This window comes from Arxiozyma heterogenica, assembly GCF_036370985.1.
Source record: "Arxiozyma heterogenica strain weizmannii chromosome Unknown scaffold_18, whole genome shotgun sequence".
NCBI lineage: Eukaryota > Fungi > Ascomycota > Saccharomycetes > Saccharomycetales > Saccharomycetaceae > Arxiozyma > Arxiozyma heterogenica.
In genome coordinates, this window is record NW_027042671.1 from 536,236 (window position 1) to 559,729 (window position 23,494).

The 23,494-nt window shown below is 28.5% G+C and overlaps 6 protein-coding genes and 1 non-coding gene across 7 annotated transcripts; 3 read left to right on the plus strand and 4 right to left on the minus strand.

Moving 5' to 3' along the window:
• Window positions 1–1,755: 1,755 nt before the first annotated feature.
• SLX9 (Slx9p) lies at window positions 1,756–2,379 on the plus strand (the record flags this gene model as incomplete). The annotated part of the gene is made up of 1 exon (XM_064858663.1): window positions 1,756–2,379. The coding sequence occupies one exon, from the start codon at window positions 1,756–1,758 to the stop codon at window positions 2,377–2,379; it is 624 nt and encodes a 207-aa protein (XP_064714486.1).
• Window positions 2,380–4,965: 2,586 nt separating this feature from the next.
• On the plus strand, window positions 4,966–5,041 carry PWA37_002056. The gene has a single exon. It is a non-coding gene; the product is annotated as a tRNA-Val (tRNA).
• A 1,035-nt stretch (window positions 5,042–6,076) lies between these two features.
• On the minus strand, window positions 6,077–7,060 carry TWF1 (twinfilin TWF1; the record flags this gene model as incomplete). Its single annotated transcript, XM_064858664.1, has 1 exon — window positions 6,077–7,060. The coding sequence occupies one exon, from the start codon at window positions 7,058–7,060 to the stop codon at window positions 6,077–6,079; it is 984 nt and encodes a 327-aa protein (XP_064714487.1).
• A 609-nt stretch (window positions 7,061–7,669) lies between these two features.
• On the minus strand, window positions 7,670–8,683 carry PWA37_002058 (uncharacterized protein; the record flags this gene model as incomplete). The annotated part of the gene is made up of 1 exon (XM_064858665.1): window positions 7,670–8,683. One exon carries the CDS (start codon window positions 8,681–8,683, stop codon window positions 7,670–7,672), a length of 1,014 nt encoding a protein of 337 aa, XP_064714488.1.
• A 912-nt stretch (window positions 8,684–9,595) lies between these two features.
• Window positions 9,596–16,855, minus strand: MEC1 (protein kinase MEC1; the record flags this gene model as incomplete). Its single annotated transcript, XM_064858666.1, has 1 exon — window positions 9,596–16,855. One exon carries the CDS (start codon window positions 16,853–16,855, stop codon window positions 9,596–9,598), a length of 7,260 nt encoding a protein of 2,419 aa, XP_064714489.1.
• Window positions 16,856–17,678: 823 nt separating this feature from the next.
• On the minus strand, window positions 17,679–18,095 carry CKS1 (cyclin-dependent protein kinase regulatory subunit CKS1; the record flags this gene model as incomplete). Its single annotated transcript, XM_064858667.1, has 1 exon — window positions 17,679–18,095. One exon carries the CDS (start codon window positions 18,093–18,095, stop codon window positions 17,679–17,681), a length of 417 nt encoding a protein of 138 aa, XP_064714490.1.
• A 1,770-nt stretch (window positions 18,096–19,865) lies between these two features.
• HSL7 (protein arginine N-methyltransferase) lies at window positions 19,866–22,583 on the plus strand (the record flags this gene model as incomplete). Its single annotated transcript, XM_064858668.1, has 1 exon — window positions 19,866–22,583. One exon carries the CDS (start codon window positions 19,866–19,868, stop codon window positions 22,581–22,583), a length of 2,718 nt encoding a protein of 905 aa, XP_064714491.1.
• Between the last annotated feature and the right edge of the window lie 911 nt (window positions 22,584–23,494).

The window sequence follows — 23,494 nt, forward strand, 5'->3', positions numbered from 1 at the left end:
AAAAAAAAAAAAAAAAAAAAAAACCATAAAATTTTTTTGAAAACAAGAAAGTTCGTATAACATGATTAAAAGTGTATTGTTTTTGTGTTTAAGTATTTGCAGATCGTTTTATTGTGTTTTATGTAAGATGGTTCATTGTGTACACCAATAAGTATTCTTCATAAATATGCCATTTTAAATTCAATTATAGAAACAAAAGCACTTTTAAAACAAGAAGAATTTATAATGTTTTTTATATATATCTTTGGTTCAATGTCATAAGAAAAGCGGTTCCAAGTTTGGGTTTTCAATATTAAAAGTTATATGTGGTTATTTAACCAACTGAAATTTTTTTTTCTAGAAAAGTTATGATCCCAATTATCATTATATATTTGTGAAAGTGTTAAATAATTTCTAACTAATATGGATGCTGTCTTCTACGATCCTTTTTTGTATCGCGGTCAAAAAAATTGAGATCTTTTAAAATTTCATTTTAATATCTTTTTAAATAAGCATCAAAAATTAATTAATCCAGTATCTACCATTATTTTCTTCAAAACCAAAAAAAAACTAATAACAAGCTACTAAATGAATCTAATAATGGATCAAACATTAGATATCACAGTTCACTATACAGAAAGTAATGCGACAAATATCATCTTTCTTACTTGCCAAGATGACAAAGAATCACCACCATTCAAATATGAAAAAATTTAGTAACATTTTAGAGACATCTACTGAATTATCCATATAATATCAAGAAAGGTCATTGAATTCAACATATTAAACACAATTTCCAAGTAGCTGAAGATTTACACGAAAAATTATAGAAAAGAAAAGATAAAAGTAATTTAGTCTATGATATTTTGATTATTATTCTATTATTGATCTAAAAAAATGTAAATAATAACAAAAATTAATCCAATTCATAACAAACTACTTTTGGAATATCTTACAACCAATAGTTAATTTACAAAATATTTCTAAAGAGTCTAAAAATTTTAAAAATGAACCTAACAATCTATCCAATATGGCTGATATTGCAAAATCTTCAAATAATGGTTCTGAATCTAGAAAACTCAGTGAAAGTAATGTAAAAAATTTAAATTAGTTAAATTCAATTATTTAAGAAAATGAAGAGACTTGCAACACATTCATTTTTTTGTAATCCAAAACCATATTGATGAATTACTATTAGGTGGTATGCTATGCAGTAATTGGGCAATGGATATGTGTAATCGAAACAATCTATCTCCTGAAATATAAATTAACTTTTGCTGACTGCATTCAATATCAGGAATACTGTGGAAAAACTGTAAAAAACATCCAATTGCAGAACTACTTTTGATAAAGTAACTTATGTTGACCCATTTGTATGAATGACTGGTTTTTTATGGGAATTATTGCAGATTTTCTTATTAATGTGTTATAATATAGTGGAAAGAAAGTTTGTTTATTTAAGAATTTTATTTTTGGTGAATCTAAAAAAAATTTTTACTGATCAAAAAATCCACATTTATTTTTTTTGTTGTTTTTTTTTTTTTTTTGAACTCCAATTTTTTCTCCCCTCTACACTGACTGATAATAGAAGCTCATCGCAACTATTGAAAAGAAAAAAAATAAAAAGAGTAAGAGAAAGAGACTTTGGGATTAGCTGTTATTTGAAAGTTAATTGCTTTAAATCAGATCCATTAAAAAAAATAAAAAAAAAAAACGAAAACAGCTCAACAAGCAAATAAACATATAAAACTAGCTGTGAAGCAAACAATACTAATAATGGTTGCTAAGAAAAGAAATACATTAAGAGGAAAGGTAGCAGCAAGGCTGGGCTCTAAACCTTTAGATATATCTACAATAACTCCTACGGTAGATGATGAATTATCTGAGGATCCTAAGGCTTTCTTACACCAATATAAAGAATCCAAGAAAGAGAAACAAATGAATAAACAAAGTGCTTTTATATCAAAGATTAAACAATCATCAAAAAATGAATTTTCAGGTATATCTAAGTCATCAATAAGACGTAGAAAGAGAAAACTTAGAGATAATTTAAAACCAAGAATGGAGGATTTATTAACTTCTTTAAAGCAAGAACTTGATTTAAAAGAATTTACTACAGAGTCTCCAAATAAAGAAGACATCATGACAGATGAATCAACCATTTCTTTATTAGCTTCTAATAGACCTAGTAGTGTTACTCGTATTGTTGATTCCAAAAAACCACTAGAACCTGGATCCATTAAGATAAAAAAAAATGAACCTAATATTAGAAACAAAAAAGGCGCTAGAGCCTTGTCTATTAAAGAATCCAAGAGATTTATTCAAGTATTAAAAACTGACGAGTTTAAAAAAAATTCTTTTGCTGCATTAAGAGATATTATTAAATTGCAAAAACATTGATTATATATATATATATGTGTGTGTGTGTGTGTAAAATATAGAATAAAATGGCATTTCAAAGGGAAATAATATAACATAATTAAAGCAGTTAATTAACATAGTTAAATTAAATCTCGTTGAAAATCATTACAGTTATAACTATCACAATATTAAATATTCATTTTATAACAACTCTGCTAAATTTAGCTATACAAATACAAATATCAAATGTTAAGTATCTATCATCTAGTTAATCGGTTTACAACATAAAATAAACATTAAAAAGCACTGTTATTAATCAACATGTATGCATTAATGCCTTTAAATATATATAAAGGATAGTTGCATCCATATGTTACTTTTGTAAATAAATATATTCTGATTTTTCATATTCCTCCTTTAAAAAATTTGTTTTTCAGTTTTTTTTTATGATACTATAAGCATCCATTGATCACACTATATGCTATAATAATAATCTAATAAAGACAATCTTATAACAATGCAATTTTGACTAAAAGAACACAGTGAATATATTATTTATTTCTTCTAAAAAATAAAATTTCTATTCATCTATATTAAATGATATTTAAAATTTTCTAGTTTCATGGGCATGACAGCTCTCCTTAAATTATAAGTGCTTATTATATTTGTTGGAAAATGAAACTTTATTACTGTCATTTCCATTATAATTATTCTTAATTAGTTTTTCTGTATACTATGCTGTATGTGAATATACTGAAAAATAAAGAAAACATTTTATTTTTCACTTAATGTGTCTTTTAGATATTCGAGGGAATGAAAAATTTTAAAAAAAGAGTTCGTGTAAATAAAAGAGTTAATAGTGTATACACTATACAACAAATATATACATGTATTTCATACAAAAATAAAATAAGCATCTATAACTTAATGATATCTGCCATTATTTACCACCTATTTTGTACAGCTTGTTCACATATCTCTGTTACTATGCCACTATAACATATTATGTTTATCTACGGTGTGTTCACATACTTGTGCAATTGTGCCATCATAACGTATTGTCCTAAATGTTCTATGATCTTCGATTATATTATTGTAACTAATAATAAAGATATGGATTACTAATTCATTAATATATCAAGTTGAATAATTGATCGAGTTCCAGAAAACATATAAAAGGGCAACGTTTTCTGTAGATGGAACTATCTTCTGTTACTCCTCTCTTACACGTAATTTAAATATATTATATATAAAAGGAACAACCAACAAACAACCACCGAACATCGAATGCAGAATACAATAAGCAAATAGTATAATTATATAAGCTCGATATAGCCGTTAATATATAAGACTGTATTAATAATTGCATCACCGATTGTATCAATTATTATCTCGATTATTAATAGATTATCCGTTTGATATTTCTAGCGCTTCCCCGAATAATATTAATAGTCATTCAAGTAATCGAGACAGTAATCAATTATAGGCGATAATATAATTACTAAAACGGTCTTATATATTGAGCGGCTTATATCGAGCTAATATATTTATTCAAAGTTACTTAACTTGTTACTTGCTTGTTGTTCTCTTTTTGTTCATCTATAATATATAAATTATTTACAAGAAACGGTTATGGAAGATGATCTGTTATCTCCAGAAAACGTTATCCTTTTATGTGTTTTCTGGAGCTCGATCGATTATTCAGATTAGTACATTAATGATCTGACTGATTTAAACCCTAAAATGTATTACATTAATTTAGGTACATTAGTGACTTAGAACTGTACCCCCATTCTCTAATCATGGTAATTAGTAATCACGTGGGACTTATTAAAACAATAGGTAAATTCTAGATTTGTCAAAATTTTATGTAATCCAATCTTTTTATTATGCAGCATCTAATGTTGTAGCACGTGTATGGCTTATTAATACAATAATTAATTCTAGATTCATTCAGGATCTTATGTAATCTTGATGATTATAACTATTCTATTCACACGCTGTTGTAGTATGGTGCGGTGAAGTTCTTTGTGTATTCCAGGGAAGCGCAAATAAGATTGATAGTTATTTAAATAATCGAGACAGTAATCAACTATAGTCGATAGTATAATTACTAAAACGGTCTTATATATTAAGCGGCTTATATCGAGCTAATGTACTTATTCGAAGTTACTTGACTTGTTACTTGCTTGTTCTATTTTGTTTATACATAATATATAAATTATTTACAAGAAACGATTATGGAAGATGATCTTTTATCTCCTGAAAGCGTTGTCCTTTTATATGTTTTCTGGAGCTCGATCGATTATTCAGATTACTACATTAATGACTTGACTGATTTAAACCCTAAAATTTATTACATTAATTTAGGTACATTAGTGACTTAGAACTGCATCCCAATTCTCTAATCATGGTGATTAGTAATACACGTGGGACTTAATAAAACAATAGGTAAATTCTAGATTTGCCAAGATCTTATGTAATCCAATCTTTTATTATGCAGCATCTAATGTTGTAGCACATGTATGGCTTATTAATACACTAATTGGTTCTAGATTCATTCAGGATCTTATGTAATCTTGATGGTTATAACTATTCTATTCCACAACACACGCAACAGTCGTATGGTTTCGTGGTCTAGTCGGTTATGGCATCTGCTTAACACGCAGAACGTCCCCAGTTCGATCCTGGGCGAAATCATTTTTTAAAAATTTGGTTTAAAATATCATGTGATACGAAGTCTTTACAAGATGTAATGGATAAAAATCCTATTACTAAAGATATACTCTTCTAAAAACTAAAATAGATAAACGTAGCTTTATTTGTTGTCTCTATACAATATATAAATTATACTCTACATAAAAAGTAAACTAACATACACAGATATACGGATAAACATAGTAATATAAACAAGAGAAGCAAGAACATTATCGCCAAGTTAAGAGTTCACAAGATTGTTTATAGTGATATCCAGATTCCGTATGTCACAATCTATGCTTAATAATAGTAATTAACTTAAATGGATATGAGGTATAGACTTACTTTATATTCTCAAATGTAATATATATATATATATATATAGTTTAATGGAACAGGGACTACGTACACTATACTGACTTATCCATTCCTCCTTATTCTTTTTTATCTTCTTTTAATCCTTTATTTGTTACTTCTGCTTTGCTTATTTGTGCCCTTTCTTCGCAATTTCTTCATTCCAATTATTAAAGTTTGCTTATAATACTTACAAAGTAGAGAGTTTAGGGAAAAATCATTAACCTTCATTTTTTTAAATTACTAGTCAAAATCTTGACACATTAATATTTGGGATACTAAAGATACACAGTATGAAAGATAAGAATCCCCTAAAAGAGATATACTCTATAAAAGAGTTAGATATGCTAAATAAAGCTTGATTGCACCTTCAATATCTAAGATATGTACTACATTCTATATAAGAAGTGATCTAAATAAACAAATATACAGGTAAATAAAATGTCCATGCACAAAAAAAAAAGAAGGTCATCACCAAGGAGAGAGCTTGAAAGGCCAGTTACAGCTACAGCGTTGTAGTATATGTCACAAAATAAAATCTTCTTCTAACTATTACGACATAATTACTTATTTTAAGAGAAATTAAATCCTATATATATATATACTTAATTTACAATCATCATTCATCATCAATACTATCTAACACCTTTAGATAATAGTGTTATATTGGAAATAAGCCATTGACTTAAATTCTTTTTCTTCTTCCTGGACCCTTTGGCCTATTGAATTTTTTTACTGTAGAGTCATGGTGTACTTCTTTATCTAAATCTTCTTGTGTAAGCGTAGATATTAATGAAATTTCCAATTCATCCGGTTCACCAATCTCTATTACTCTAGCAATGGATAATCCTTGTTCCTCTCTTAAATATTTCAAGAACCCACTTCTGTTAGACGCATACAACATACGATCTTTAACCTTACTACCTGATGGACAAGCATAAATAAAATAAATAAGATTTCCATTCTTATAAAGAGTGTATGTTGGGTGTTCAGTGTTAATTACAATATCTGTTGGAGTTGAAATGTTTTTCTTTGAATCAATTTTAACATTTTCGTTGATACTGTCAATCTTAAATGAAATTAAATTAGTTCCTTCCAATTGTTCAATTAATGATCCTCCTTCTACATCAACTTCAAACTTTAATTGAGTTGACACCCCGTTAGTTTGAGATACTAGTTGATGGCCACCAGCCGATTGTAATTGCATCTGGCGTTGTTGTTGATTAATTTGTAATTCAATTTTTTCATGCTCAGTTAACAAAGCATTTTCATTAATTTTAGTTTCCTTGATTGTGTCAGTAATATCATTAAAATCTGTAGCTAAAATCTGTTGATCTAAAATATTACTACCAACTTCTCTTAATAAAGTATTCTTAGTCGATGCATAAATCATCTTAGATCTTATTGAAGAATTATCCGGCACGAACGAAACAAAATTATAGTGTTTTGTATCTTTTTGAAAATTTTTAATAAATATGTATAATGGCTCATCCCCCAAATTTTGTTTCAATTGTTCTAACAAAGTAAATTGAGTTGAGAATTTAACCAGATTCGAGTCCTGAGATATCTTAGCTACAACAATCAAATATTGACTATCATTTTGTTGTTTTGAATTATTTAAAATATCTAGCAATTCTTGATCAGCAGTAATACCTGATTGATTTGACATTTCTTACTATGGTAAACTTATTATAATTGAATTGAGGAATCAAAATGCTGAAATCTATATGTGTTTTCTTTTACTATATACTACCCCTCCTTTCTTTTAAGAAGCATCATAGCAACTCAACTTCCTTTTTAATATTTCATTATTTTTCTCGATCATATTTTTTCCATTCTGTTTCAAGAAATATTGTAATAACGAACAAATTTAGCAAACACAGGCACTACCAAGCCTTAGAGAAAATCAAAGAAATGACGCAATATAAAACTAAAATTTCAACGCATTAATATACAAATATACAATCAATATTAAAACTATACATGAAACATCGATTTATATTAGTAGATATACACATAGAAGGTCAAAAATAAACGAGAATGTAAATATATGGATATATGTTCTTTCCTTTTTTCTTTTTTTCTTCTCTTTTTTTATTGAAATTCTGACATACTGCCATTAATTCCCCTAGTACCTAATGATAACAAAACAGAAGGAATAAATTAGATCAACAAAAAAAATAAAATACTACAAAAAATGAACAAGACTCTTTTCACTAAAAATTTACCAAAGTGTCCAGAAAATTACATAAAAAAAGGGAGCACATGAATAGTAGGTCTACAACATGAATTCATTCATTTCAAGACCTGTTGAAATCATTTCACGAAACCCACTTTTTCTTCTGATAGCTTTTTGCAATAATAACTTCTTCTTATTAATCCTTCTACCTCCTACCAAACCAGTTGGATCATTTGAGATAAAATTAGTTGTATTACAATTATTTTTAAGTTGATTTGTTGTTTTTAGGGAAAAGTTACCGTCAGCATCTCTATAACATAATAATTTAATATTATATTGAGGTAGATAAGTATTCATTGTGCTAGAATAATTACTACCACCAGTACCACATGTAGTCAAATACTCATCTAACAAAAAATTTTCTATTGACGAACTACCTATATTATATGACACCACAGGTGTTTTCTTGTTTGTATTTATATTATCATTATTATAGCAATCAACATTAATTGGAATAAAATCTTCGTTGGTACCCTTAACCTCTTTCCAAAAATCCTCATCCTTAATTTCTTCAAACAACTGCAAAGATAAACCAAGTGTATAAGAATCTGAATTTGTTATATCAACAGTTGCTGATGTTGATATTGAACTTGCCTGTTTCTCTTGAAATTTCTTTAACGGGAAGAAATGATCGTTTTTACCATAAAACATATCATCATTATAAGTTTCCTCTTCAAAAAAGTCATCCCTATCAAATGCATCATAATATGGCAAAAATATCATATCTGAATCTCGACTTTGCATAGTTTCTACATCAGAACAATTTGATTCACTTGATGGGATACTATCTATAATAACAGATTTAATTGGTTTTAGAACTTTTGTGCCACAATTTCCTTTTACATTCATACCTTCTATATTAGAGTCCTGTATCCGATTTTGATAAGATAATTTACTCGAACCTTTTCCTCTTGTTAATACTGTAATGTCATTTTTTGTTATTATTTTATGAGCAAATAAAGAAGGTCTACTTGAAGAGTTATTCTTATCTTTAGCATTATTAGTTTTAGATATAGTCTTATTACCTAACGTATTATTGGAGTCAATATGCATTTCCTTTTTTTTTTTATTTTTTCTCAAATATGTAGTGGAAAAATATAAAAAATCACTTGAGGTATAAAATAGCTTGATAAACAACACATACACGTTTATTATATGTATCTTCTTTGATTACGAAAAAGGGTTCGAACCTGAAAAAAAAATCTATAGAAGTGAGCAGAATATGTTGAATTATAAAATTTTTTTTATTTGAACAAACAAACAAAGTTAAATATTTACATGTATATATATTTGTATATTCTTTTTCTTTAACTTTTCCATGCACATCACGACAACGTACTACTTAATACCCTTTTCTTTCTAAGTATTGACCGAAATATTGATAAAATAAAAACAAAAAAAAAATTGGTAGTCTCATCGATTGAAGAAAAAAAAAGGAAATATAAAAAGGAAAGTTAAAACAATTGTTAAACATGCCTATTGTGCCCCTATATTGTTATTTGCCAATATTTCCTCGAAGAAATATAAAAAAAAGTTTCATTCAAACTAATAATAATTTTTTCTTTTTTTTTTTCTTTTTTTCAATTTTTTTGTTTTGTTTCACAAAAAAACCGAAAAATTAAAAAAAAGAAACGATGCAATTTTAAATGAAAAAAAGTTTAAATTTATGTGGAGAAGGCAAATCTTAGGAATATTGTTTTATATAATTAATTTAAGCATAACAATTTGACTTTTATCAAGTAAATTAACTTCGTTGAACTATTTAAACAATATTTGAGACAGAAATACGTAACTAAAAAATTCATCCCTTATCTATTCACAATCTCAAATAACTCACAACATACCTTATACAAATATTATGTAGTGTATTCATACACAACTTTGTCTAATTTTACTCTTTTGCAATCAAATGAGTGGTCCTTTGTGCATGTATTTATATCAACTTTTGTTTTATTTAGTATATGTCTACCAAAACGCTAACCAACCAATATACATTGCTGCCAAATTATCAAAAGAAGTAGCCTCTTGAATCAATGTTTCAACCTGGCCTGGAACACTAAGGACCAATCCATCACGAGGATCTATACCACGTACTTTATTTCTTAGAATTTTTAATGAGTGATGCAGTGAAGTGTCTGAGCTTCTATCATACATAATTGTTTCAATAACATTTACTAAAGACACCTCATTTCTTCTCATCAAGGATAAAGTCACTTCACTGGATTTTTTGAACGTACCTTCTGTACCAATAATACCAAAAGCATCTGTGATATTCTGAGTCAATCTAAATGGAACAACTTCAGGTACTGGTAATTGTTTACCTTTCTCAAATAAACAATCAAAATCAACATGAAGAATATTTCCTAATTCTACATCTAATAATATGTTTTCACAATGACGATCGCCCAATCCCAATATATGACCTACCATAGCCATTACTGCATACGATCTTGTGTACCTATTTCTTGCATTAAACCATTTTATCGGATCAGGGAAGGTTTCTAGAAACCATTTATATAATTGGGGAACAAACTTTGAAACTTGTTTTTGGAAGAATTGTCTTCTTTCTACATCCTGCAAATCTTTCCATTCTGCGTACATTTTCCCAAGACTGTAGTTGAATTTTGATCTATCGTATTTATTAACTAAAATCGATCTTAATGTGACAACATTAGGAACAATCTCTAATAAACCACAGTCTTCTCTTAAAGAAAGGACAGAATATGTTAAAATATGCAATTTTCTTTTTGCAGATTCCACATCTTTGCTTAACAAGAAATCCATCGTAGTAGCAAATTGCATGTATTGATTATCTTGGCGAACATCTTCCATCTTACACATAATACCATATATCTGCCCATCTGATCCAATGATATTTATTTGTTTAGGCTTTTTTAAAGATGAAAACACCTTATACTTATCAGAGAAGCTTTCAATACTAACAAGAGATCTAAATGTTTTATAAGTATTTTTCATTTCAGTCGACAAAGTAGGTGACAACATCTCTAAATTAATCCGAACAGGAACGGCTAATAATGTTGGTGCAATATCTAACTTAAATTCAAAATCACCTTGAAGACTTTTTGAAGTATTCTTTATATCCTTAATATCGGTTACACAAACTTTTGTAAATTCAGTAGTCAATAAGTTCGCAGATGTCATTAACTTTGCATGATTTGTCTTGGATAAAAGTTTTTTTGCAATATCATCACCAATACGTCTTCTTCTTGTATTCGACGAGTTCATTAATGCAGCAACATACCAAAATATATGTTCTGGAAAATCAATGGCTAATTTCAATAGGATTTCTCTAATCAATTTAGCAGATTGTGGAAATGGGTGCAATAAACGAGATAACAATTGAGTTAATACAGAATACCACATATAATTAGGACACGTTTGAAAAGAATTATTAACGGCATTGCAGATTTCTAGTGCAGTAGAATTTTGTACAGAAGCAGTAGTATTAATTTTGGTATTATTGCTAATTGCAAGGGATGTAATATCTAGCCAAAACGTAACCACTTTTGGTAAATTTTCCCTAACTTTGCAAATATTACGTTCAAAAGCCATCAAGAAAAAGGATATAGCCTGATATTCAAAATAACCTGTTGTTATGTAACCCTCTTCTTTTTTTCTTTCTAACAAACGACTATAATACAAGCCCATAGAATAATAAGGCTTATCCCATTCTGGATCCAATTTGAAAATTTCTTTATATTGTTCAATAATTTTTGATGAAGATGAATTATTAGATAAATCCAGCCATTCAGTATATTTCAATAACACAGTGGCTGCATTTCTTGCATTTATATTAGAATTATTTTTATATCGCTGGTGAATTTCCCTCACTAATTTCAATGCACCATCGTTCTCACCCTTTTTCCATAAAATTTCTGCAAATTCAAGCTCTGCTTGAAGATGGCCAAATGATAAGCAGTTCATTAATGAATCAGTAGCAATATCTAATCTTGAATTTGCACGAGCCATCTGAGCTATTTTAAAATATGTATCACCAAGATCCTTTTCTGTATACTCTGTATGCCTTAATAAATCATAAGATTTCCTTAGAGCCATTAAATAATAGTTTGATTTGAAATCAGCACCAACACGCTTTAACCTAAAATCGATTACATTACATTTAGAACTAAATTGATATGTATCAACTTCTGAAGAAAGAAGCAATATATCGTACAAACCATGTAATTTCATCAAAATATTTTGTTGTTTAACAAGAGCAGCGGAATTAGCGAGCGTTGTAAAATATGTTCCAGCAAGTTTAAAACAATTATTAACATAGAATTGTAACTTTTCAACATCTCTGCTATGAATACAATACAAAGCTTTTGCTATATTATATTGTAAAAGCACATTATGATCTGGAGTTTTTTGAAGCATTTCCACCCTATTAATCCATTTCCCCAAGATATCAATATTACCTAATAAATTAGCAGCTTCAAGTCCCATACAATACCATTCTGACTTCTCACCTTCCAATACAGATAATTCTTCTGGCAGTATCAGACTTGTTCTATTAATAACCTGCATACTCAGTTGGTGTTCACTCATTGAACGCAACATTTTCGTAGTGGCAAGAGAATCTATTTGGTAATTACCCAAAGTCTCAAAACAATCCTGTGCCATCTTCCAATTGGAAGAATATTGCAATTCTTTAATCTTGGATTCAAAATTGCTAGAGGTAAAGGTTTTAAGCATACCATCAATTGAGTCAACATCTTCAATTTTTTCATACATATCTTGCAAATCTTTAATTAATCTTATATTGGTGTTTTTTTCAGATTTTGATAAACGATAGCAATCCTCCAAATATAAAATAGAACGTTCATAGGAAGCGGTGACTAAAGATCTTTTAGCTAATAAATCTGGTGGTATTGTTGTCAAAAATGTATCCAATCTTTGTAACATCCTTGCATATGTAACCTCTGCTACCTCAGTTGTAGCATACCTGTCATAATATTCTTTTCTATATTGGGTTGTCCATTTTTTACAATACTCAAAAACGCCAAAAATTGACTCATACGCCATCTTAAGAGTATCACGTTGTAAGGAATTTAAATTATCCATAGGATATTCGAATATAAAGCGAAACTCCACCACAATATTATCAATTAATTTAACAAATTTTGTCTTTGGTTCAGCTTTGAGAATAATATCAACAACAATATATGGAAGTAATAAATTTGAAAGATGTCCATCATCCTCTCTAATGAGTGATGAAAACACATGTAATGGATTGTTTTCTTCAGTACCAATTTTTAACAGATCCAAAGCTAAAGCTCTAATCCATGTTTTATAACTTTCTTTTTCATTAAATATGGGATATTCAAGTGGTGTATATTCCTTCCAAGACTGAGCAAGATATAATGAAGACATCAAAGGATATAAAGTGGTTTGTGAGATTGTGTTGAATTGCTCCCATAATTTCTTCTGTCTAGGATATTTGTCTGCTTCACTAATTTGCCACGAGTCACTGCTAAGCTCACAGTATCTAAGTGATTCTTGCATTACCAATGCAAAAAATAGTTGTTTTCGAGGATTCTCACTTTGCCAAAAAGCTGGAACAATTACGTCATTTATAATCCAAATAAGAAATTTTATTACTTGTATTTTATCATTAAAGAAATACACATTATTATGATTAGAATAGTCTTTTAAAGAATGTTTTGTAACATCCAGCACACCAATCATACTAATGCATTTTGCACATTTCTCACAGATTAATTGATCAGATGATCTAAATCGATGCGAAGTCTCTAAAAGTGCTCCTAATAAAACACTGATATCCTGTCTATGACTATCGTTTTGAAAAATATCATCAATATATTCTTCTTGATGATTTTTTAAAAATATTTCAATATCTTCTAAGTTTTGCAGAATGACATATCTATTATTACTTTTTAGGTTGCTTGAAAAAACAGTTATGAAATCTGTAAGTTCTCGAGTCTTCTTAACAATTCGGGCAAATTTTGGATTATGCTCGGCTAATGATAGTCCTACTTTTTGAGTCAGAGCAAACGTCACGTAAGGTTTAATAGAAGTTATAAGACTAACCTTACTTTCAATGATAATATCTAATATTTCATAAATCAAATTTTTTAAAATACGTTCAAATGTCGACCATTTTTGTAAAATAAATGCTATAAAAACATCAATTATAGTTGACAACTCTTCATCAGTCAAACGAATAATTAGCTGTTTCCAAGCTTTAAAAGCACTAAATCTTACCTCTTTAATTTCTAAACTAGTTTGGAGACAAATACTAATTTGTGCAAGCGCAGAAATAATGGCTTTTTTCGACACGATCTTAATTAACAACATAATACCGTTAACGACTCGAAGCTTTTCATAATAAGTAGTTTTTCCTTCAATATTATGGATATCACTTGAATAAACCTGAAAAATACCCAAAATAACCTCTTGGAACTTCTTTTGAAAACGATTTTCTTGTTCCACATTCCAGTTTGAGTCATTCAAATATAGTCCACCACGCCTCTTATCCTTTTCAAAATTAGTAATCAGATATCGCAATGCTTGTATTATACGCTTTTCATTTTTTTGGTCACCTGCATCTGGGTTATCACTATATTTATTTAACTTTGTAATTTCAGCCAGTGTTTTAAAATCAAAAAGAAATCTAACGACATAACTTTTGTCAAATTGAGGTGCTCGATTAATAAATAACTTTTCTAATGTGTCTAGAGAAAAGATACCATGTTTAACTAAAGCTACTGCAAAAATTTGACGGCTGTTAAATTCTAACATTTCTTCCTGTTGCTGTTTTAGAAACTCTACCTCACCATCACAAATAATTCGAGCTATTTCTCCAAATGTGTCATTTTTATGGTTCATCACTGCGTAAGGAACAATATAACGTTGAAACATCTCTAAAATTGTTTTACCTGAATAACCTAGAAGATCACATAATCTTTGAAAAGAAGCCTTTTTTTGAACCAAATTCTTTCCAAATTGTTGAAGTAATATAGGGAGAATGGGTGATAATAACTGATATGGTGTCTTTCCTAATGTTCTCGCCAAATTTTGTATTTGAAAGGTCATCATAGTATGAACAGTATAGTTATCTGAGTTAAAAATATCCATTAACTTCAAGAGTAATGTATCAAAAAGTTCTCCATTTGTTGTTTGAATGAACTCTATCCATCCTAATATTACCGTTTCTGTTGTTATAGGATCATTGACAGATTGTAAGAGTCTCACTAAAGTTCTAGTATTTTCATCGTTTTTATTATAGAGATAAGTGATGTTTAATAAGGGTATTATTTTGACACTTACCAAACGAAGGTACCTGCTGTTACTAGCAAAACATTTTGTTATAAGATCAAAATATCTCGAAGGATTTTCAACCTCATCAATATATAATTTTTGAGGTTGAAAATGTGTCAATATTCTTTTCAATGCAAAAAGTATTCCACATAATAAACCTTCAGAAAATTCCTCAACTATAGGATTACATATAAATAGCCGATTCAACAATTCAAATGCTTTACTTTTAGTATTATCTGGTCTTTCTGGATTTACATTCATAGTAAAGATGTGAGTGTTATTATTATCACATATAACACAACTTTCATAATTTAATAATTTTGAATTATTTGAAAAATGTGCCTCAAAACAACCCAACCTACCCAGTATTCGAGTCCATGAGACTAGTTTACTTGTTATCTTAGCATTGATACAATTTTGAATACTCTTCTCTAGTTCCTCATAGAGATTACTCATATCTTTACTCATCTTAAAAAACAAACTAGGGTCTAAATTATCAATTTCATATTTCAACAAACAAACTTGATCATTAGTCCGAAATTTATATAATATCGAGCTTCGAAGTTTTTCAAGTTGTTTCAACTCTTCAGGAAGTGGCTTACAAATTATGTCAAGTAACTGTTCATTTTCTTCTTTTAATGTCCATACACGATATTTTTTATTAAAAACCAAATCTGCTGCATTTTTCATTATTTTACGGTTACAATCAAATTGGATAAGAAGTATTGCTTGTATTGTGAACACGTTATATGGCAAATCTTTGCTGTTTTCTGGTAATAAGAACTTATCTAAATCAACCCATTTTTCAAAACCTAAAATAGTAATACATAGATTCAGATACTCCAGAGTATCAGCATCTTCCTTAACTTTTTCTGCATCAATACATAAAGAATATATCCTTAATAAAGTTTTTGCCAAAATATCATTGTTACTCAGAAGACCAAAACCATTCTTCAAGAAGATTGAAATTGCTTCCAAAGTAAACTTTAGTTTGTTTAATGAAATTGAACTTTGATTTCTTAACTCAGACACTAATAAATCTACTAATACAGACATAAATTTTACCTGTAACAATGCATAATCTGGAGTTGGAACACTTATAGATCCAAATACAAATAACAAAAATCTGATTATCTTTTCAAACATAAGATCCCACTTAGTCAATCCCATTAAAGAATCCAGAAGAGTTAAGCTAGAGCCAAACACATCGTGTGGACCAGAGAGATAATAACACAGTATATATAATTTCTTAAGATTTGAAATAAATTTTTCAACTGGATAAATTCCAGTCAATACTTGGGAAAGCTCTTGTTCTGTAGTAGTAATTAATGATAGGAAATATTCCGTTATTTCATACTTATATTGCATATTGTATAAATTTATCAGTAGGTTACACCATTTCCCTAAATGTTTCCTAAGAAACCATAATCTGTGAGGTACATCGTAATAAGACATTCCAACGAATAATACATCCTTTATTATCCTCTTTATTCCCAGTATTGTCTCATTTGTACTATATGTTATAGGAACCTCAGATACCAAAAGAAAAGGTCGTGAACTTATCAGAAGATCTAATGCTTGTACAATTTTTCCAAAAATATTATCATTTACAATATATTTCTTTTTATTCTCGTCTTTCAAATTACTTAGTAATGTTAATAGGACTTTCAAACTTTTTGGATCCTTATCCAATGATTTTTGAATAGACACATTATTCATTAAATTATTTTCAGAAACATTTTTAGAATCAAAAGACGTCAATCGCGATTCTTTAATAGCAATGATCAATTCATCTAGATATTTGCTATACTGCTCCATAATATCTAAATCACTTTTTGTTAGTTTTTTATTCTTCTTTTGTATTATGCCTATATTGAATCTGTAATTGTTATATTCTCTTCCGTGCCGCTTCTTTATATACATGTTTCTTTAAAAGCAATTAAAACTTAGAACATCAAAATTTACAATACAAATAAATTACCAAGAATTTAGAACGAACAAAAGAAAGAAAACAAACTATATTTAAAAGGAAAGAGAGCTAATAGGCTATCTTTGGGAACAATAACAGTAATCTAAGAGTCTAATGCTAGTTGTATACCAAAATAATTTTAAATAGATCTTTTTGATAAAGATATTATATGATATATTCTTTTTCCATACTAAATTTCTAATCATGGTTCATATAGTGAATAACTCCAAAATAATATGTATATGAGCCGATATCTAATATTCTATAATGGTATATATATTCTATTATAAGCATATACTTAGAGCAATAAGGATAACTGTCTCAAGCTTTTCGTTAAAAATGTATTCTGCAATTTAATCAATTAGTTATTATAATAGATCAATACCACAATTACAAAAGCTCCTATTTTTAAAATATTATACGATATATATACCTCTGAAATGGAAAACAAATATTAATAAATAAACTCTCACTAAACCTCGAAAGGATCATCTTATATTTTTATTCATCTATACAAAACTTATTTATACAGTGATTCTTACGTTAAAATTATAATATCATCGGCATTGTTAAAATATACTTCAATTTTTAGACTTCACATAATTACTTCACAAAGCTTCTATACACATAAAAACCTACAGTTTAATCAACTTCACTTTCAAAAAATATTCTTAAAAAAACAAACTAATTGAAAAGCTATGCGGTTTTTTGATTTATATCTATAGTTGGTATTCTATAATCAGCTAATAATCTTACATCAATATTGCCTTACTATTCTTATTGTTGATTCTGTCCTTCACTGTGCATACTTGCTGCTTGCTGCTGTTGTTGTTGTTGTTGCAACTGTTGTTGTTGTGCTGCTCTCAATTCTGCTTCAAAGTTTAGTGGTCTTTTAAATAATAATATATGAGGTTCTGGAGCATGACATTCGTAATGTTCCCATCCTAAAGATTGTGTAATACCTAGCCCTCTCCATTCATCTTCAGTCAATATACGTAATGTACCTACTTCTGAGTTGAAATAGTCAGATGGAATTACCTTTAACATTGCTTTAGGTAGCATAACATGTCTATATTCAAAGTTATCATCCGAGTATCTTGGCGAATAATGTATAGACTCTTGAAATTCCAAAACACGGGCTCTTTCCTGATCAGTAAGTTTTCTACCTTGAAAGGTTCTATAGTGTTGATACATATTCAAATTCAATATAACAGTCTAGTGATGTATATGCAAGCTATTTTATATTTTTAAAATTTGATATCCGCAGCTCAAATATATTGATATTCCACCTTTACTAAAAGTATTTTATAAAAATATTGCAGGACACAGCACTTTAATAAATATAAACTATTACTATAATATCCTGTTTATTTATTATATATCTTAACGCTAATGTACTACTGCTTACTTCCTATTTTTTTTCTTTGAAGCTTTAAAGATATTTATTTTTACTACTATCCAAAAAAAAAAAAAAAAAATAAAAAAACCGAAAAGATAAAAAAAGGTGAATAATCTATAATAACTTTTAACGAAATTTATAAATATATTGTATGCATATATTTTTGAAAAATTGGGAATAATTTTAGTTAAACTATTTTAACAATTGAAAATTACAGGGTTATTACATTTAAAAAAGTTAATCAACTAATTTCTCAACTAATTCGAAAATATACTTTAATGATTTCAAATAACTTATAATGTTAATTTTGACTAAATATTTACTCACGGCAAAATATACACCGAAAAAAATGTAAGATAGTATACTTTTTCTCTATCTTGAGTTAGCTTTGAGCACAATTTTAAATAAAAAAACAGATATTATCAGAACACAAAGCCAATTTTTCTGTTCATCTTTTAATGGAAAAACTTCGAACTAAGCAAAATTGTATTACAATATCAAAATTTATAAAGTAAGCACAGGTGTATAATATTCTAATATTAAATTTTATGTTATTGATATTAGAATATTTCCTACTTGACTTATTTTTCGTAGTAGACAGTTTATATACATTTTGTGAACATTACTACATAGTCAATTATACAATTATAAATAAGCAAAAGGAGCTACTAGATATGTGTTATTTCTATGGGCAGCTAAAATATAACTAACTAAGACGAGAATACGCTATTCACAGACAATTCTAATCACGCATGTATACAAGGGAAGAAATTTCAACGACAAAATTTCAACAACTTTCCATAGTTCTAAATCTTGCAGAAATGTTTACTTATGATTATGTTTTACTAAAAAAAATATTTGAAAATAAAAAACGCTTGTATTGAGATGACTTCCCAGTGATGATAGTGATGTATTTCTCAATATTAATGTGAGAGAGTTCCTTATTTTTAGGTTTATTTAATTATACATAGTTTAGAAGGTTTTTGCCGCAGGAGAAAGAAATTAATTGTAAATGACTACTCTTTATTTTCCAGGAGAATGCTTTGGCTGACAAAAAAGAAAGTCACATGTCATAATACACAAGGAAGTATTACAATGAAATTCATAATCACAACCACTATGGGAAAAAAAAAAGTAATCCACATTGGAAAATTGTTTCAAATCTGCTTGAAAATTATTCAAAACCCTAATCCAACTTGGGTCGAATAATTTTGCGACACTTAACATTTTTCACCACTTGCAAAAAAACAAACAAAAAATATAGAAATGCTTTAACAATAGGCAAAAAAACTTTTGTTTTATTTTTTTGATTTGAAAAAATACTGATGTATTTTTAGAACAGGACTTTGTTATTATTAGGGTAACAAACAAGCAAACTAGATAAATAACATATCAGCTATGATCTAATAAAAAACCTAATATTACATCCACCTATATATAATATACAGAAACAAGTTAAATATTGAAATACAAAACATCTAGTTGATAATATCATCTATCACAGATATTAAACTTAAAATCTGCAAAGGCCTGACAACAAATATTCAAAGATTATTTTGTTTTAGATGCAGAGTAACGTTTTCATTGGTGTTAAACCATCTTTAAATCATACTGTTGGAAATCTAACCAATTCAAACGAATATATAAAAAACGATATTTTTTCTGGAAATTACGATTATATCCTCTTGCCAATAACAAATTCAAGATATAAGGAAACAGTAAAACATTACATAAAAGATTTTAAGGATTCCCAAGACAAGACATTTTGCAGTGATCTAACTATACCTGAACCTCAATTACAGGATATATCGATATCACCTTTTAATGGAGGGTCGCAAGAAGAAGCTCCAAGATATATTGGTCTACTATCATCATGGCTAGAACTGGAGAGTCCTGATTTACTTCAGAGATCATTAGCCTTCCAAGTTCTCCTGAATGAATGTCGATATGCCAAATACGTTGGAATAAAAAAACTAATTTTAGCTCCACCTAAAGATTTAGTTAATTTACAGGATTATTCTCAAATTGTTGCAAGATTACTAAACTCTGATATTTTTAGGCCAGGACAAGATGCTACTCAACAAAATACAGAAAGAATGATACTCTCTATATCATTGCCGTTGTGCGAAGATAGTGATCCATTGGCAACCTGGGAAATCTGGAACACAGTTAGAAAATTATGTGATTTCCATCCTTCTTTAACTATTTCTCTGGCTATATCCAAGGTTAAAACACCAAACTATGTACTGAACAGATGGCTTTGTGAACCTGTAAGTTGTCTATTAGTATCATCGTCCATTTTTGCTACCAATAAATATGGGTATCCTGTACTTTATAAATTTAATCAAAATTTGATTAGAAAATTCCAGGACATAAATGGAAATTCACAAACTACTTCAAACGATCTGTGTGTATTGCTCCATGGAATGGAAAAGTATGCTTACAGTGTCAATGGTGGTGAAAACTCTTACTTAGCCTACATTAATCATTTATTAAAGAAGGGTGACCAGGCTATGTTATCTGAATGTATAAATGGGTCCAATGAACCTTATCTTTTATCCCCACTGAAGCCCAATAGTGAAAATCTAACAAATGAAATATATTCAAACTTTGAAAAAGATGAAGTCAAATATGACATGTATGAGAAAGCAATAGAAAAGGCTATATGCAACATCAAAAATTTTATTGATAATTCTTCACAATTCACAATTTTAATTGCAGGTGCTGGACGTGGTGCAATAGTGGATAAGTTATATCAAGTCATAATGAAACATAATATCATAAATCGAGCAAGAATATTGGCATTGGAGAAGAATCCTGAAGCGTGTTTATATCTACAAAAGAGAAATTTTGAATATTGGAATAGCCGAGTAGAATTGATTAAAGAAGATATGAAAACTTGGAAAGACCCAACTATCAAAATTGACATATGTATTAGTGAATTACTTGGATCCTTTGGATGTAATGAGTTGTCTCCTGAATGTCTATTTGAAATTGAAAAATATCACGGTAAACCGAATACAATTTATATTCCCAAATCCTATTCCTCATATGTTGCACCAATCACATGTCCGTTGATATATCAAAAATTAAAAGATACAAATGATCGAAAAAAAAATTTACAATCTTTTTGGGTATTACACAAAATTCCATATCAAGTACTTTCATCAAAGATTAGTAAAGTATGGACTTTTAAACATCCCATGATTAGAGCCAATTTTACTCAGCAATATACCACAGTTTTTAAACTGAAACAACGAGGGGAAATCCATGGTTTAATTGGATTTTTCACTGCAATACTATATGATGAAGAAACAATCCTCTCCATCATCCCAGATGGTCATATAGTTAAAGACAAATTAGAAAACTATCACATGCATAACATGGAAAATATTTTTCATACCAAAGACATGATATCATGGTCTCCTATAATATTCCCGCTTGAACAACCATTGCCTATAGTAGATGATACAGAGGTATCTTTATCAATATCAAGATTACATAATGGTAGGGAGGTATGGTATGAATGGTCTATGGAAAGTTTTATGTACTTTGTTGTTCCTGAAGAAAAAGTAAGACAAATAAACAATCACACTAGTCTCTCAAAAGATGTATCAAATAATAACCATGATCATAATATTTATATAATGCCTAAAACAAAATACATGGGGTATAGGGATATGAGCACATTTGAAGAAGTTACAAATACCAAAAATCCAAATCCAAATCTAAATCTAAATCTAAATCCCAAATCAAATTTAAATTCAAATTCAAACTCTAGTTTGACCTTGAGTAAAAGTAAAAATGCAAACGCAAACACGAATACAAATATTAGCTCCAATCTTGAAGATTCACAACAAAATTCTTTATTAAAAAACAAGAACTTTGTTAACTTAACAACAGACAATGAGGAAGATGAAAAAGCTCAAGATTTCGCTTTACAAAACTTTAATAGCGGCTGGCAAAGTGTCAATGATATACATGGTTGGGTTACTGATGATCCAATACTGGCACAAGAACATGGCACGTATATTCATAAGGATATTAATCCAACTCCAACATTTAATCTAAGTAAAAACGATTCTAATAATACTCACACTTCTCCGCCCAATCATTATTTAAGTTCTCCACCTCCACATAAGCCAATGATCATCCTTCCCCAACAGCTAGATTTAGAACCTATAAATGAAGAATATATATCTCAAGAAATCCATATGCGTGTGAAAACCGGTTCGACTACTATACACAATATTGGTGGGCATGCCTTTTCAATTCCAATATAGGATTCTAATATGGAATTAGATTTATTATATTTTTATTAGTAGTAATAGATCTTGTACAAGAATACATTACTGCATATTTTCTATCCTTTTGTTTATTATTATTATTATTATTATTATTATTATTATTATTATTATTATTATTATTATTATTTAATTTTTATATTTTAATTTTTGCATTATTTCATAGATCAAATATTAAAAAAGATGTCATATCTGATTGATGCATTTTAAATTTCTATCTCTGTGATACTTTTTTTGACCCTTATTTTAAAGGAACGGATCATTACTACAGAAAATTATTTTCCATATATTAATAGATCTCAAAACAAACATTAGCATAACAAAAAACCAAAATAAAACAAAAACAAACAAAAGGAATTAATTCTAGTTAGTCAAAATAATACGTTCATTATCAATATACTCGCCATAGTAGATGGTCATTTCTACTAGTTTTTTCCTGTTAATTAATTATCTGTTCATAATAAGACAGTGTTATATATATGTACGTATAATTATACATATTACATAGATCTCACAATCAATTTGTTCTTTTTTCTGCGTCTTCCAATTCCGCTGCGGAACTGTGATTTAACTTTGTTCTTTTGTTTTTGTTCTTTGGCCGGTTCCGCCGTTTTTGCCATTTCTTTTCTTTTTTTTTTATATCTTTCATTTTAGCGTGATTTGGTTAGTCATCAAAAACAAAAGAGTGGAAAAAGGAAGACAATAAACAAAACAATAGAGTTAATGATGAGTGAATCGGAGATTGTGATTTTTTTGGATATTCTGTCAAGTTGTTTTTTATTTGTTTTTTTTTTTTTTGCTTTCTTTTTGCTTTCGTTACAAATTGTTTATGCCATATTTCTGCGAATAACAAAGTTGGTTATTATGATCATCATTAGTATTATTATTAA